General features: G+C 40.3%; 1 protein-coding gene across 4 annotated transcripts in view; it reads left to right on the forward strand.

The window, feature by feature from the left end:
- Positions 1-17,990, forward strand: part of ddx6 (DEAD (Asp-Glu-Ala-Asp) box helicase 6) — a 127,708-nt gene that overhangs the window by 45,164 nt on the left and 64,554 nt on the right. For 3 of the 4 annotated variants that reach the window (XM_060923537.1, XM_060923536.1, XM_060923538.1), the window contains 3 exons: positions 13,495-14,004; positions 14,153-14,216; positions 14,304-14,408. In XM_060923537.1, the coding sequence (XP_060779520.1) occupies positions 13,802-14,004; positions 14,153-14,216; positions 14,304-14,408 (372 nt within the window). In that variant the 5' untranslated portion in view covers positions 13,495-13,801. Of the gene's footprint in view, positions 1-12,824; positions 13,036-13,494; positions 14,005-14,152; positions 14,217-14,303; positions 14,409-17,990 lie in introns of all 4 variants that reach the window. The other variant, XM_060923539.1, reaches the window with a different exon arrangement.

Here is a 17,990-nt window from a genome sequence, read left to right on the forward strand (position 1 = left end):
AACTTCTGGACTGGAGTGTGAACCAGAATGTTTACTACCCTATTGTGCCAAATTCTCCTAATTCCTGTATCATTAACCTAAAAATAGCCCTATATCCCACATTATGTGACCTCAACTGCAATATCTCTGATTTTAAATCAGGTGAAAGACTGAATAAAAGAGAGCTATTCAGGACACTACTGTGTATTTAAGATGCAGCTTGTGTCTTAAATACACAGTTTAAGTGTGGGTGGAATCAGTGACTTGGAGCTTGGTCCTCTTGTTGGTCTTAGACACTGGCCTTTCATTTAAACTAGAATCTTTTACCTGACTACATACTGTGAATTGCACTGCCAATTCTTGTCATGTGACTGAAAAAACTTTTGTTACAGGAATGTCTCTTTTGCCCCTTTTTCCACCAAAGCAGTTCCAGGGCTGGTTCGGGGCCAGTGCTTAGTTTGGAACCAGGTTTTCTGTTTCCACTGACAAAGAACTGGCTCTGGGGCCAGAAAAACCAGTTCCAGGCTAGCACCAACTCTTTGCTGGGCCAGAGGAAAGAACCGCTTACGTCAGTGGGGGGGCAGAGTTAAGACCAACAACAATAACAAGACCGCGAAAGATCGCCATTTTTAAGCGACGAGAAGCAGCATCTGTACAAACGCGAAGTCATTTATTATTGTTGCTGCTGCTGCTTCTTCCGTGTTTTTGCTTTGATATTCGCGCCAAGGTTTATGCAAACGTAGCGACATAACTGGCGTATACAGCGACGTAACTGATGTATACAGCGACGTAATGACATGGCTTCCCTTAGCACTGCGAGATATGGAAAAGCAAACTGGTTCTCAGCTGGCTCGCAAGTTGAACAAGTTGTGAACCAGCACTGGCCCCGAACCAGCACTGGCCCCGAACCAGCCCTGGAACTGATTTGGTGGAAAAGGGGTATTTGATTTTTTTTTTTTTTTTGACATTCTCAGTTCTTGTATAAAAATAAATACATGATTTAATTTCAAATAAACCACACCACATACTTAAACTAAAAACAGAGTCTCAGGATAACACAAAGCCCGAAAGCTTATTTCCATTGTGGTCCTTTGATGTTGGATGGCAGATGTAAAAATGACAAGAGTGGCATTGTGACATTATTAAAATTCTAAAACAATTACATACAGTATACACATCAGATTAACATTGTAAACATACTATATAAGTGCAAGCCCTACACTATCTGATCTCTAAGCCATGTTTTCACAACATGTTTAAATCCATCCAAACTAATGATTACCTTAATATTACCTGGTAACTTATTCCACAGACTAGTTGCAACATATAAAAAGGAGTCCTTCCCTATTTTAGTTTGCACTCTTGGAGGAACAAAATCTGTGAAACACCCCCTAGTGAAGTAACTATGAACATCCCTCATTCTACTAAAAAAATTTAAATATTTAGGGACATCTCCATTTATAATTTTATATACCATGCTCAATTCAATTTGAGAGACTCTATCCTCTACCCTCAACCATCCCAGCTGCTTAAAATGCTGAGGATCAAGTTGAGTTCTTGGGGGCAGATCCAAAATGGTCCTTGCTAATTTATTTTGTGATGTCTGTAGCTTGTTCTTGAAATACCTAGTAAGGCCATTATACCAAGAGCAACAGGCATAATCATAGTAGGGCTGAATAGGTCTGAGTAGGGCTAAGGTCAACATAGCCGCCTTATCCAGATACATGGAAATTCTGGCCAGAAAACATACTCGTTGATTTTCTTTAGTAATTACTTTCTGGGCTTGACCAGCTCCAGACAACTGACTATCCAGTACACACCCAAGATAACTGACTGAGTCCTTAGCATTAAGTGCAGTGTCACTGGTTAATACTTTAAAGCCTGGGGTTTTGTTCAACTTAAGTCTAGACCCAAACAAGATGGATTCAGTTTTTCCTATATGAAGAGAGAATCTATTAAATGATGGCCAGTGGCTGACTTTTAAAAGCTCAACACTTAAGGTTGATTCAACAGTGAGCTTATCCTTGTGTGAAAACACTAGTGTGAAAACACTAGTGCAGAATCATCAGCAAATAAAAACAGTTCACATGAACAAACTGATTTAAGATCATTAATATATAAAAGAAGAGGACCTAAAACACTCCCCTGAGGGACCGCACATTGCACAGTTTGTGGCTGGGATAAAGTTCCCCCAACATCCACCACTTGTTTCCTATTCCTCAAATATGAGTCAAACCATCTAACTGCTGTGTTAAAGCCAATAGCCCTCAATTTTGACAGTAAGATACTATGATCTACCGTATCAAAAGCCTTTTGCAAATCCAACATGACCATACCACAGAAATTTCCCTTGTCAACCTCCTTTCTGATGGCAACAGTGCGTAACTTGCCTTTTCATTCACAGGCTCCTTTCCTCCAGGCTCTCCTCAGGCCCAACACATCTTTTTAAATACCAACTAACTGTATTCTAATTATTTGTCATGTACATCAAGAGGGATTAATGCTGTAGACATTTTGCAATGAAGGTAAAACTAACATTCATAGATTTTTATTCATAACTTTGTAACTAAAAAAGCAGCAGATTTAAACACGCAGCACTGGGAAAACAGCATTTTGCGCATGCAGAAAAACCCAAATTATCCTGTATCGCGACGGAAAAAGCCCAATTTCAGAAATGCAGGATGTAGCCCAAATTATCTAATTGAAAGGCCTGGATGTGGGCTAGCTTTTTCACTTTTGCCATTGTTGCATCCTCAGGTAATGTTCACATGAATCTTGTATGGTAAAACAGTGTTTACCCTTTTTCTGCATTGCCGTGGGGGTTGAACTGTCTACCCTGGTAATTATGGTAGGCTAGCCTGTTGATGTCTTGACCAAGTTTTTCATGAATGAGTCAAGAGCATGCTAACGAGTGCTTATGCTGCCAGTAACATGGAAAAACTTGCACACTTGCCTCTTCAACAGATTTAGGTAAGTCAGATTGTATGCACATCTGTTTGTAGGTAGTCTAGCAAGGTTACAGTCCACAGAATGAGGCTGTCACAGCAGCACTACTTGTACCAGGGATATAAATATGAAAAGTTGCTTCCCCCCATTCAGTCACATAGGAGTACATCAGCTGTTCACCCTTCCCTTGCTATTTAACAGCAACATCCGTATCTTTCCCCCTCCACTTTTTTTTGTTCGAGAAATGGAATTAAAATTTTTCATATATACTTAATCTCCAGCTTGGGGCAGCTTCAGGTCTTACTCACTATGCGGCACTTCCGTGTCTTGCCCCCCAAATGATGTCAGAGCATTGCCAGAAACAATCGGGGGGGGGTTTGGTTAAAATGTTTTCAATGGTGGTATCCATGAAATTGTCCATTCTGCATAGAAACTGACTTTTGGAGATGGATATCTTAGTGAGCTCCTTATTTTCAATTATTCACATGAATCGTTAGTTTATATCATCTTCATAATTTGTATTTTAAAAATGGGTTTTCTTTTCTTTAACAGTCAAGTTTTCAAACTCTGCCATTGTTTTGACACTTGGCACTGCTGTCATCTTACTTCCTTCTACAAGGCATGCTGGGTTATGGAAATGACTGAGAAATTGTAGTTGGCTATGGCTATTTTTAGCACAGCAGTATTCAGTGCCAGCACGATTGGTCAGCTGCTCAGTGCAAGTTGTGTGATGATGTCATGAATGGTAATCATGGTTTTCCCCAAAGCGTTTTAGCGTATCGGGCCCGATCCGCTTGCTCTGCCTGCCGATACGCTTAGTCGCTTTAGTTAAAATCCTATATGCTTAGATTTATACCGATACGTTAAAACTTCCTACCCACAAGTAACTAGATACACAGGAGAGCAAATAACAGATCCATTTACATATTGATTGATATTTATGTTAAACAAGCCGTCTTTTTTTTTTCCAATGTTTGTGTTGATTCTGTCAAAGTAATATGTCCGCGTGGTATGATGTAAACAAACTGTAATCTGTTGGCAATGTCAAGATCACGTGTTCAAACCGTCCAATAAAAATATCGAAAGGAAACGTCAGACATCCCGGAAGTTTCCGATTCATTATAAGCGATCTCATTGGCTGCCGATGTTGTCCCCCACCAGACAGACAAAGCCAACTGATTTTAATGAGTGAGGAGAAGACTCACTGGACAAATTAATCCACATCAGCATGGATGACAGCAAGATGGATTATGAGAGCGTTGCCCAACATTGGACCTAGCAAAAGCCAAGGAGAATTAATCTGCTTTAAACAGGGTTCGTACGGGTGCTTGAAATCCTTGAAAATGCTTGGATTTCAATGTCCTGATTTCAAGGTTTGAAAAACGCTTGAATTTTGGGTCAAGTGCTTGTAAATGCTTGAAATTGTTAGCATATTTCTCAGAAGTCTGACTCAATAGACCACCATTAAATGGAAAGAAATAAAATAAAAGAAATAAAATAAGTCGGATTAAAATCACGCCTACACAGCTCACTCTGGGCTTCACGTGAACTTTTGTTTGTGATCTGTCACCGTATCGATAGTTGTCATGTTATGCATAGACTGTCACATCGCCCCCAAGAGGACACGGTTTTTTCGAGAAAAATTTAGGATGAGGGCGCTCACCATGGCGAGGGAGCGAAGTGGGGGGATGGTGACGGTTGTCCCCCCCCTCTCCGCCGTGCAAAGCCTTTGAAAAATTGAGGCTACAATGGGACATTCTGAGGCTATCTGAGAGGGAAGTTGTAACAAATTGTCTGTCAACATTGAAAAAGAAAAGTAATCTTCTGCCCCGGACAGTCTTTGGCGTTCTTCCGTTTCATGCCGTGGGATGACATCTTTAAATGCCCAAGTGCCAACCAAAACAACTCGCGAACTACTTGTCAAAAGCTCCCGTGCCAGTGGGTGAAAGGTCATTCAGTAATCTCGCTCTACAAGTCAGCTGACCTTGTATGTAACCCATGTCAAATCTCGCGAGAGCAGCCGTGACAAGTAAACAACTAAACAAACATGGCGCCTCAGTCTGGAAAACGCCAATTCGGATTGTTTTTGCACCATCTGGTGGTGTATCTACTATGATTGGAATATTTTTGGAGTAATTATAATGTATTTGATGATCAGACACATTGTCACGTGGTGTTGCTGGGATGTTTTCACGGAGAAACGATAGTTTTGAGAAAGATTGCATGTTGTGCAGTAGCATACAAGTGCATGGCCTAAGTGTGACTTGGGGTTCAATCGGCATTTCGGTAAGGGGGCGCACGCCGAGAGTAAGAGGGCGCACGCCAAGAGTAAGAGGGTGCAGCGCCCCTGTTCCCCGGTTTAGACGAAAGCCTGGGACAGTTGACCAACATGCCGGGAGGTTGTTGTTTCAACGAACGTTGGCTGGTAAATGAAAAGTATAAACTCTGGATAAAACGTGGACCAAATCCACGCATAGCCTGCTGCAAAGTATGCAAAAAAGACATCTGCAGGGGTGATAGCGTTCCGGCGCCGCGCCGGATTTCCGGCGCGCCGTGGCTGGGGGGGAAAAAAAAAAAATCTAGTTCGCCCATTGTCCTGTCATTCTGAGATGCACAGATAGACAGTAAAGGGAATTCCGAATTCCCTTTACTGTCTATCTGCGCATCTCAGAATGACACAGGACAATGGGCGAACTAGATTTTTTATTTTTTTTTTCCCCAGCCACGGCGCGCCGGAACGCTATCACCCCTGCATCTAGATTTTCGCAATGGGAGAGTCAGCACGCTCTAGTCACATGAAAGGTAAGTCACAGAGATGATTAGCCCTACACCATGATTTGTTTGCTAAGCGTTAGCTACATGTTACACCTAAACATAGAAGCACTAAATCTGATATTAGTGCTAGGATTACATGTCAGTTTTGGACAGTTGTTATCGGCAATGTAAAGAACAATGCCAGCGTTTCTCAACGGTAAATTAATGTAATTAAGAACTTCCCGCAACTGAAAATTTAAGCACAGCTGACGTTAGCACATAACATAGCTAACGCATTTATACAGTGTGTTATAGCCCAGTTGCAAGGTTGTGACTGACTAAAAAAAAAAATTTACGTTTATATTTTCATGTGTTTTGTAGTCAGATTTTGTTTTAGCTGGTAATAGGTGGATGTGTTTGATTAAAAGTATTACCCTTCATAATGTATGTTTTTAGACAATTTACTGCCTATAGCCAACTGCTCTCCACTCTAGAAGGCAATGTTTACGCTGTTTGATTTGGCATGATGTGATCATTGACTGCATATATGAGGGAGCTGCATCTTCTTACTGTAAATATTAACAATACCAATTTTAATGGAGGAGAGGTTACAAAGAAATGAAATGCATTTTCCCCAGAAGAACATTAGATGGATGTACCCATATTTTAAAATGATATGCATGCCTGCAGCAGTGTTTGGCACACCCCGTGGTAATTGTCATGTATCTCTTATTGTCTTATTGCTGTAAAGAGATGAAATGCTTTAGAAGTCATAGTTAAGGGTGATTTTACTTTTAACAGTGTGGGCCCTAGTTGATATAAGGTCTTTTTAACATCTTACTGATACTTGAGAGTAAACAGTTTGAAATATAATTTTCCTTGTTTTTTGATGTTAGGAAAAAAGCATCAAGATCTGCTAATTGTGTTAAAAAAAAAAAAGCTCCATAGTCATTATCATAGCCACAGTTATAACCTTAGTTGTCAAGCAAGTTCTGCTTACTTAAGTGACTGACATTGTCAATGTGACAATCTTCCCCTTAAATTTGTTATCCTGTTAATTTGGGAAAGTTTTGTTAATAAATACACATGAAATGGCCATTTTGAGGGTGCATGAATTTGTATCGCATTATGCAATTTACAACTTCTTAAAGGAGAAATATGGTCTAAATCAGTCCATAGCTCTGCTGTTTGAGGTCACAAAGAGCAGTCAGTAAGAAAAAGAATGAGTAACATTTTCTACAACATACACCAAATACAGAATCAGCAGCCAACTAATGAAATGGGGCACAGTAACTCATTTTCTATGCCCCATTCAGTTAATGTTAGCTGCCGGTTCGATATTCGGCCTAGGTTATCAGATTTTCTAGTTCTTTTTCCCACAGTGACCTCAAACAAACAAAGGGCTATGGATTGAATCACACGAGATTTCTCCTTTAATGGTACTGGAAAAACTGGAAAATTGACCTTGAAAGTCCTTAAAAAGTGCTTGAATTTGATTGTAAAAAAATGTGTACGAACCCTGTTTAAAGGAGTAGAAAACTTAATTCATTAGTTTGGGTTTGCAGAAAGATTATGTACTTATAAACACACTCACAAAGTGAAGTTGTCCAAATGTGTCTCATATAGCATAATTTCAAATAATAATCATAAGCATTTTTGGCAGTGTGATATCACTGGGATCCATTTAACAAAAGAAAGCTCCGGATTATTCTTTTGTTAAAGGCTCACAGTGACCTCACACTGCCAAATACGCTTATCATTATTATTCGAAATTATGCTATATTTGACACTTATTGACAAGTTCTCTTCATGAATGTGTTTACAAGTACATAATCTTTCTACAAACTTAAATGTATGAATTAAGTTTTCTTTTCCTTTAAATGTTTTAATCTTAATCTAATCCATTTAATAAAGTGCCAAAATTTTAAACTTTATAATATGCAGTTGCCTTACTTTTTTCAGTGCATCTTAGTTATACATATGGTAATTGCATCAGAAACATTCTAAATCATTACAATTATAGTAATACAGCAATTTATTTTAAGGTGGCAGTTCTTAGGTTCACATCCCTTTGTGATCAACAGGAGGTCATGATGATCGATTCTCTTCATTGGATTGCATAAGATGGAGTAAACCACTGTTCATATTTTCATGCACATTTTTGTTACAATACTACTTGATCATAGATAAGTGCAAGGTATCCCCGTAGATTTTCAAATCTATCGTATACCCAAGTAATCTATAACAAAATAGTTTAACTTGCATGTTGAACTTTTAAGGTGAAATTTCAAATGTGTATACATGATACTATTTAGGTCAGAAGTCACTGAAGCACTGTTAAAATCTATCCTATAATCATACATCTAAAACCTCTCGGAGACCCTGAAAATGCACCTGAGAGCATCTATTTTCAAAAAATTTTCCGGGGGAGCATGCCCCCGGACCCCCCTAGTTTCACTTTGCACCGTTGGTGCTCAATTGTCTGTTTTATCATGCCAGAATTTAGGGCTTTAATTTTTTTTTCTGGGGAAAACACTGGTAATGATGTAATTTATAAACAAAAGGTCAAACAAAAATGTAAGTTGCAGGCGTTTTGAGAAGAATACTCAGTTATCCAGGTGTTATACTTTCTTCATGAAACGGGGAAAATCTCACACATTGCACCTTGTGCCACCAAGACTTTTCAATCGGACATGAAGGAATCGGTGACATCGGAGACCATGTGGGTACAAAAGAAGTCTTTCACCCATGCTTCTGATTCTAGTAGCAAATGGGTTTTTTTTGGGGGGGGGGGGCACACCTTCTGATGCATTGGAAGTTATCAATGCAGAAGCGTTATGTAAGCAGTTATTGAGCATGGGCTTCCAGTTGCCTTGTCAGACCACACGGGACCTCTCTTCAGAAAAATGTTTCCGGACTCTACAATTGGCAAGAAATATGGGTGTGGTAGAACGAAAGCATCCAGTGTTCAGTGTCATTTGAAAAGTATGTTGCTGTTTATGCCAATTTTGGAAGTCACTATTTTGTCACTTGCTATTTCTATAAAACATTGATGTGGCTAGCAAACACTGCACCAGTCCAGAAAGATCATTTATATACACATGGTCAGTTGGAAAGTGTGCAATGAAAAGTAACTTTTAATATGGTTTTGAGTTTGTCACCAGTGGCAGGAGGAAGGTAACCAAGACGGCTAATGTAGGTTTCAAAAGTCATCTGCGAAACAGTGCAGTAGATCCCAATTTTCAGGTTTAAATTGCTTAAAAGCATTTTTCTGTAGTGAGGCTACCCCCCCCCCCCCCCCCCCCCCCCCCAAAAAAAAAAAAAACTAGGGCATTGTCATAGACACTGGCTATTAGGGTTTTTGGTTTCCAAAAGTTGGCAGGTATGAAGTATAGTCTTCAGAAGCAACAAAACACTTGTTCCTCAGCTTAAATGATTGAAATGAAAGAGCCATATTGGGCACAAGAGATCGATCTGTCTTGCTACATGTGCTTTTTTGCTTTGGGTGCACAGATCGTGCAACTTGTCTGGACAATTTGACAATTTTAGGAGACTAGCTGATGATTCAGCTTTATGGTTTGAGTATTGAAGGACATGGGACATGGATTTTTTTTCTGGGTATAATTATGTACAAAGGACATAAGAAATGCCATCTAAATCACTGCAGGGCGTCAAAAATGTGAAAATCACATTCAACTTTTTTATACATCAGCGTAAAACAATGATTCGTTAATTAGCTAGGTGGTCACGTGACCGTGACATCACAAAAACTTTCCAAGGAGCCAGCGCTTGGGAATCTCATGTAAACAGGTTACCGAAATGGACACCATCGACAGTGACATTCCCGATGTTTCACAGAGATGTGAAGTTAGACCCTATCAATTCGAACCGATTAGCTGGAAATTCACATGAACATGGATCTTGTCTTTCATCTGACGGGTCAGATGATTCTGAGAGCGAGAGTTCATTCAATCCCCATGAAACTGAAAGCGGTCGGCTCGATAACACTTCCTGGTAAGTTAAAAACAATTCTGCTCAAAGGCTAATGATCTGTTGAAAGAAGTATTATTTTTGTATCATACATTGAAATTTCATCATAGATCTAGCTAAAGTCCGTTGCAAGGTAGTTTTTTTTGCTGATATTTTTCGAGATTGAGATACAATGCTTCCAGAGTCCGAGATGAAAACATTCAAAATGGCGAAACACCATCACACAGCCAACAACACTACGCCATTTGTAATAAGAATTAAACAATAATAGAAATAAAATATAAAATAATAATGAAAAAAGTAAAAAAAAAAAAAACTTCTACAACTCTTCGATTCGGTACGTAAACAAAGGACAGATATGAGTAAATGAGTCAGAATTATGATAATAATTGATACACCCAAAATTATAATACTAATCCTTACCTCGGCTTTCAGTCGCTTAGCGAATGCACCTCGTGGTGGCCGTAGCACTTCGGGTTTCACTCCGCCGTCTTGTTCCTGAATTGGGACGTTGGGAACGGCTCATCTTTAAGTAGCCTCTTAAATTTGGCTTGGCAATTAATATTGCTCAGTACATTAATGTTGAAAGAATCCTCAGTGAAATGGTCCGAACACAGTTTGTGGGAAACAGTAGGTGCAAAGTTTTTTCTACGGCAGTAGTGAGCCCACACTTTCCTCAGCTTCGGGTCCTTGGGGAATGCAAAAAAACTTACTCCAGGACATTTCCCATTGGAGTTATTGCAACCATAAGCAGCACAATACACCATGATGTTCAATGTACGTTAGACTATAAAAACAATTTTCTTGTCATTCATTTCTCCATTCATCTACCCGCTTGTGCTGTGCCTGAAAGTTTTTGTGACGTATGATCACGTGACAGCGGCTCTTCCGGTTGTAAAATATGCATATCGGAGCTCGAGCAGAAATGCCATATCACGAATATAACGATTTTGCTGAATTTAATAGATTTTGTATTTGTTGACGCAATTAATTCATATTTTTAATGGAAAGAAACTGATGTAGCGTGCATTTGTTTCATATCCCATGTCCTTTGAACGAGTTGTTGCACATATGGTTTGAAATCTGCATATGCACACATCCCACAATGCACTATGGTACCTCCAGTCATGTAACAAAATGTCTTTTCTAGCCAATGAGGAACCAGTGTTTTGGGGGATCAAAACAGGAGCATGCTCCAGACAGTGCCGTGGACTCGTCTGTCTGGAGCGTGCATAGGTTGAATGTATCCATGTATAAGCTGAAGATTATGTGCACTAATTTGTGTATGGAGCATGTTTAGAGGTAGGGAATTTAATATTATCAAACAGATTAAGAGCAGTGTCAAGTATTTAAAAAAAAAAAAAATTCTGACCTAAAAAGGCATGTAATTTTTTTTTTTTTTTTTTTGGGGGGGGGAAGGGTGCATTTGATTACGCAGCAGTCATATTAACTACTGCCTGAACTCACTACCCTATAAATGACTTGTTGATACAAATCCATATTAACTTTAATAATTGAAACAGTTGATTTTGCTATTGCAGCCATAGTTTGCATAATGCAATGCTAATGTTTAGTATAGTTGATAAAGATAATCTTCTGGTAATTGAAGTGTAAGTGGTTAAGGCATTGGGTGACTGATCTGAAGGTCATGAACTCAATTCCCAGTACCACTGTTGAGCCCTTAAACAAGGCTGTTTAACCATCAACTGCTTTGTTGTAAGTGGCTTTGGATGAAATTCAGCCAAATAAGGTAAATGTAAATACAAATTAGACACTTGGAATGGGATCCAAGATGTGAAGTAATCATTTGTAGCTGGGTACAAAACCATAAGCGAGCGAAAATTTGTCTTAACATTTGCTTGTGTTCATTTTCGGGTATGCCAAATTCTTTGTTTGCACGTGATGTCATAGCTAATTATGCATGAGGCTTTGAACCGGAAGTGGGCCATGTTGGAGGATGTACACACTCATGCGGCACACTTTACTATAGAAGATATGCTCAAGAATTCCTTTTGTTTCTTTGCTATGCCTACTGCTTGTGCTGTAATTGGATGCAGGCACAACTCCATTCGAGACGAGGGGACTAATGCTGCTTTTCCACTACCAACGCGGCTGAGCTGGGCTGAGCCGTGCCGTGCTGAGTTGGGTTGAGTCGAGCTGAGCGGGGCTGTTGGAGTTGCATTTCGACTACAACCGTGCTGAACCGTGCTGGCTGGAAGTGGGTGGACACATTGGGTGGAGTTAGCGAAAGTGGGTGGACGTCACATGATGTCGTTAGGCGGCGCAAACAGTGACATCAGTGAGCTTTTAAGCGGTAGTCTCACGACCCGGATAGTAAACAATAAACATGGAGGACATGGTGTCATTAGTGTTGCTGGTCTTGGTGCTGTGGCTTGTTGTCACGGACAACGCCAACAGATACTGGCAAGAGCGTATAGATGAGGCGAGGCGCATAAGGCTTCATAATTCTCGTAATTCGTAATTCTCCTTCTTCCGGGTTTACGGTGTTTACAGATCCCAGCGTGCTCGCGGGGTGTGTGTGTGGGCATGTGAGGACGCCTCTTCACCAATCAGTGCACAGGGGAGTGTCTCCTCACGCCCCTAGCCCCACTCGGCTCGGTTTGGCTCGCTTCTGCCCTACTCCAAAACCGTGCGAATTTTGGGGGCTGAGCAGGGCTGAAGCGAGCGGAGTCGTGCTGTTCTTTGATAGTCGAAACGCGAGCCGTGTCGGGCTGAAGTGAGCTGAAAAAGGGTAGTGGAAAAGGGCCATTAGTTCTTTAGAATTCCAGCAATTATAATCGAGGAGAAACAAGAGTTGTCCACGGAGCGTTAGATGTCAATGGCTGTCCAACATAAACTGGGCTGATCTAAGTGATGAGAAGGCAAAAACCACACAAGTCTGCAGTAAATGTTTTATCAATGGTAAGTGCTACAAACTAGTTAGTAATGAAGGATCGCAATATATAAAATATTGGATTGTTTAATAGCCTGGTTGTGCAGAAACTTGGCGCTGTCAAACATGACAGCCATGATCATGGAGCGTGTAAGCTGACAATCGGAGGCTTCTATGATTTATTTCATTTTAAAAAGAGCTGTATATAATTTTTGATGCTGCTGCTTTTATTTTGCCTTGTTCTTTCCATTTGGGAAACCAGCTGATGGCTACAATTTTATGGATCCAGACTGGGCTCCAACACAAAATATGGGCCACAACAAAATCCTAAGATGGTACTAAAGCGATGGCTCAAAGTGCTAGTCTTGCAGAGCACAAAGAAATTCAAAATTATTGAAGAATCTTCCCAAACGATCAGTCAGTTGAAGATTCATGTCAATCCCCTACCTCAAATACTGCAGCCTCCTTGCCCAGTGAGTGCTCTTTTATAACTAAATGTTTGTGTTAGATACCTGTCTTTTTTTGAAGTGGTCAGAGTGATCGTTTTTAAAATAGATTTGAGAAATAACTAGGCTTCTAAATGTAACTCCCCTTTACCTTCCAGTCTGTACTCTTATCAGGGTGTGCTTGATATGTATCCGTGCGCGCATGCGTGTATATTGTGTGTGATGCGTGTGTGTATTTTTCACACGCGTGCGCAATTGTATATTGAAAATCCTCCAACATGGTGGCGGTCAATGACGCAAGCAGTTTTGGTCACGTGATTGCAAATGAAGAATAATTCTCTGTTCTCCATGCATCTCCTTTTCATTTATTTAGACAATAAGTGAATATGACCTTTAAAGAAACAACTGCTATATAGATTAATTTAACTTGATGAACACAAGTTGCTTACTCACTGAAACACTATGAGCATCTTTCCTTTACTCTAGGTTGAAAACTCTTCAAATCATCGATCATGAACATTGAAAGAGTGGATGCAAAGAAATGAAATAACTAGATGTCTCAAGACGTCCAGTTAACTTCCTGCTTTCAAAATTTGTGGATAATTCCTTGGTTGGTGGGGGAGGGGGGTCTTTTTTTTTGGGGGGGGGGCAATTGTTTTACGAAAGACACATTGAGGAACAAATTGTGAAATGTAATTGCTTGAACTTTGGACTGTGATAAAGACCTCTTGAATTCATCGAAAGGGTATACATCCCTTTTTATTTTTTAATTGGAAGAAAGATATAAACTGACATGAGTACAGCCAAGACAGAAAACCCAGTTATTCTGGGCTTGACAAACCAAAATGGCCAGAAGAGAAGCTCTGCAAAGCTGACAGGGGGACCTGGTGGGGGTGGTGGGGGACCCCAAACAACACAGCCTATCCAGATTAAAGCTTCCAGCACAGTCAACAATGGCAACTCCCTACCTGTGCCCACAGCAAACACGGTCATTAAGTAAGTACTGATTTCAGGAGCACCATCTGGAATGTTGTGCAATGTGGATCTGATCATTCTTTATGGTGTGGGGGTTTTTGTAGTGAAAGGGGTTTTTCATTGAACATTTCTCAGTGATTTTAATAAAACATGGTTTGTGCTTTGGCAGACCTGGGGATGACTGGAAAAAGAATTTAAAGCTTCCCCCAAAAGACATGCGCATGAAAACTTCTGTAAGTTATTTCATTTAAAAAAAAAAAAAAAAAAAAGAATAAGGTTATAAAGACATTTGCTTATCTGTTTTCTTTATGAACACACAGGATGTAACTGCTACCAAAGGGAATGAATTTGAAGATTACTGCCTGAAGCGGGAGTTGTTAATGGGCATCTTTGAAATGGGCTGGGAAAAACCATCACCTATCCAGGTAAATACATTACACTTGAGATTATCCGTTTAAGACTGCATTATGATATGCTGTAGTTATAGCAATTATAGATCTGTTATAAGCTACAGTCAGTAACTTAAAGGAGATACGCAAAGCCTTTATTTTTAAATACATTTGAGTGGATAGTATCTCCATCCTAGACTTGTATTCCATAAATGGGAATAAAAAAATATATTTGAGGGTTAAAATCGACCGCAAAGTTGGCATTCAGGCTGCTCCGCTGAGCCAGCCAGCCCTGAGTGTGTGACGTCATAGCGTTAACTGGTTTTAAGGCTGAGGCCTTTTACAGTTATAGACCAAAGCCATATAAATAATTTATGGTGACAGTAAGAAATACCATTACTGACTTGCTCAAGTTGACTGATTTGACTTCATTGATTGTGGGTTGACTCTCATTAAAACAGGATAGGTGTTATAACATGCATGCATTTTCACTGATAAAACATAAAAGGCTAATTAAATCAGATGAACTGAGACAATCACATTCTGAAGCAAATTAAATAATCTTATACTGGTAACTTAAACACACAATACAAGTTACATGTCTTATCTCATTATCTAATCTAAATGCAGGAAACACTTTAAAAAAAAATTTTTTTTTTAAAATAATCCAAATGAGTCAGAGCTTGCCCATCTGTGTTCTTGCTTCCTGAAGGCCGATTGTTTTTGAAACAACCTGACTTTCAGTTTTGTTCAGTTCTCCGTTCCTTCACTTCCACGTAAGGGTGAGATGGCAGCAATATCCAGTTTAGAAATAACTGCTGCTCCACTCATTCACTTTTCTTCATACTGCGTGTTCCGCCATTACTGCTTGGCTCAGGCAATCACTAAAACCTGGGACGGAATGGGATGTCACCAGTTTTAGCAACAACTGCAGGGAGGTTACTGCTCGAGCGGTGTCGCGTCCTGTTTAGGGATGGCGAAAACTAAAAAAAAAATCTTGACCGACCACCGAGCCTTATTAGCCGGTTAAAGTCGATTAACCCATGAGTTTAAAATTCTAGAATTGGAATTATTACAGGGATGCAAATGGCGTGCCTTTTGGCGGATGCCGCCCTCTCCACGGCTGAATCGCGCAGATCCGACCTTCCTTTCCCAAGGGGGGGCATTGGAGCGTCCGACCACAACTTCTTCAAAGCAAATTCTGCATATAAGCAAATGCCGCCACAGTCCACGAAACACAGGAAGTACAAGCACGAGAAGAAAACAGCAAATCAGGAAGCCGTGCAAAATTTAATGTGCGCAGCTTCCGCACAAATGCGCGCAGCCCCCCGATCCACTGCCTTCCTCCCACACCCCCCACGCCTCATGGACTGCAATGGCACCCGCCTATTTAGTACTTTTAATACAGAATCCACCTTGAAATTACATTGACACTCCAACGCCCCCCCCCCCCCCCCCCCCCCCCCCCAAAAAAAAAAAAAAAGGATCTGTGCGATTCAAAAAAAAAAAAAAAGTCGGCATCTGCGCCTTTAGTTTGTGTGGAGAGATGTGATCTGCAATAACATGAATTGTTGGCTACAGACCGAAACATACTTTCAGAATGCACTGGCCAAGGCAGGACTAAACTCAATGTGCCTTCTAATAATAATTAAAAAAAAAAAAACAGAATAGTAATTTGTAAGCTAAAAAGCCTGTCTACACTTTGGCAGAGTGGCAGCGGGAGGGCGGGACATGACTGAATGGGTGTTTCTGATTTGTCAGCTGTCGTCCTTACACCACATGGCATGCCCCAAGCGTTTACAACATGGAATTCCAAGTCCTCCGTTCCAAAATCGGCAGCTTCAAAACGGTTGATTTTTTTTTTTTTTTTAAACCGACAACCAAAAAAATTTAACCGGTTGACGTTGACTCGGTCAACCACCGGTCAAACGGTCATCGGTTAACATCCCTAGTCCTGTTCTGTCCCGGGTTTTAGCAACAACCCTTGGCTCACTCTGGGAGGACTGGTGCAACTGAACTCACTTTCCTTTAAAAAAAAAAATTTTCCTTTTCTTGTGGTTTTCTTTTCCTTTAATTGTTGGTACTGCACCCTCTTTCAATATGGGCCTATAGCCAACGATCCTCAACAGATCAGAGGTCTCGTACGAGTCTTGAGTAAAATGTGCAGAGGAGAGACCACTTCGTAGGCGTCCAATGTGCCCATGAACTTCTCGCAAAACACGTCCAAATCTTTGAAGTTTGAACATTCTTGGGCCATGAATGCAACGTAAATCCACCTTCTGTTGTATTGCTGCACCCACTAGCAACACATCTACGTGGCATGGCGGTAAATTAGCTCAAAACGGAGGATCAGAGTTTCAGTCAGCTCTGTGTTGGGGCTGAACGATCTGTTGTTTTTGACCGAAAATCGCAATCTCGGACAACACGATTTTGGGATCGTCAAAGCCGCGTTTTTTCTCAGTGCTCCTAAACTGACCCATGTTTTGTTTCGTCAATAATTTCACACATGGATGCTCTGTGTGTTGCCCCAGCATGGTATAAAAACACTGTCACAGCCTCTGTCTCTCTGCTCTCAGCGCGCGGGTGGGGGAGGGGCTGCTCTCTCTCTCTCGTGCGCGCGCACACAGGAGGGAGGGGCTGCTCCCTCTCAGAGAGACACAGGCTTGTAGCATCAAGGCAAGTCACACATTCACACAGTACAGCTCAGCTCCTGCAAAAGCGACTGCTACGCGCACTGCATCTCGCTCTCAATTTCCCCCAGGGGAATTGTTGGCTCTAGTTATAATTTATAATGCTTATGTGCATTCTTGTACAAAAGTGCAATATTTTGATGCTGCTGAGCCATTGATCAACCTTTTTTTTTTTTTTTTGTCTGATATGTTGTAGATGGGAAAAGTAAAAAGCAAAAGTTTGCTTAAGAAAGATGGCTCTTTTATTTTAAGTTATTATAACTTGTTCCTTAGGCACTCGATGTTAAACAGGCCTACATTTGAAATCTGTTGACCTCAGTTTTCATTCTTGCATTAGCTTTATGGAATTCATTGTATTAATTAATTTGCACTGAAACTCGATTTAAAGAAAAAAAAAAATTGTGGTCGAAATCGCAATATCTGCCAGAAAAATCGCAATTTAAATTTTTCTTAAAATCGTTCAGCCCTAGTGTTAGTGTAGCGGAAATGGCGATGAGACCGATAGACTTCTTGCTGTGATGTTTAGGACGTCAAGGTCATTCACTCAGACCACTACCTATATAAAATCACTTTAATTGTAAAAAAAAATTACTATATTAGATTTGTTAACGCTTAAAACATTCCTGTGCCATTCTTGAGGTCTCAAGGCATTTATAAATGAAAGTGAGGCCATAGCTCTGCATATATGCTTTAAGTTAACCTTTTCCTCTTTTCCCACAAAGTTGCCACAGTACAGTCTAAAATAACCCAGGAAAGTCGGCTGTAGTTGCTCGCATTAACATTATCTGGTAAATAGGGCACCATTGGTGCAAAACTGAAGTTGGGACTTGAGTTAAAAATAACTCAAGTTAATAGCTAATTAAGCAGCTTCTTAGAAATTTGAAATGAATATCAACTATGCATGCATGTGCTCTGTGTTAAACAGCAG

Source organism: Neoarius graeffei, chromosome 6, assembly GCF_027579695.1.
Source record: "Neoarius graeffei isolate fNeoGra1 chromosome 6, fNeoGra1.pri, whole genome shotgun sequence".
NCBI lineage: Eukaryota > Metazoa > Chordata > Actinopteri > Siluriformes > Ariidae > Neoarius > Neoarius graeffei.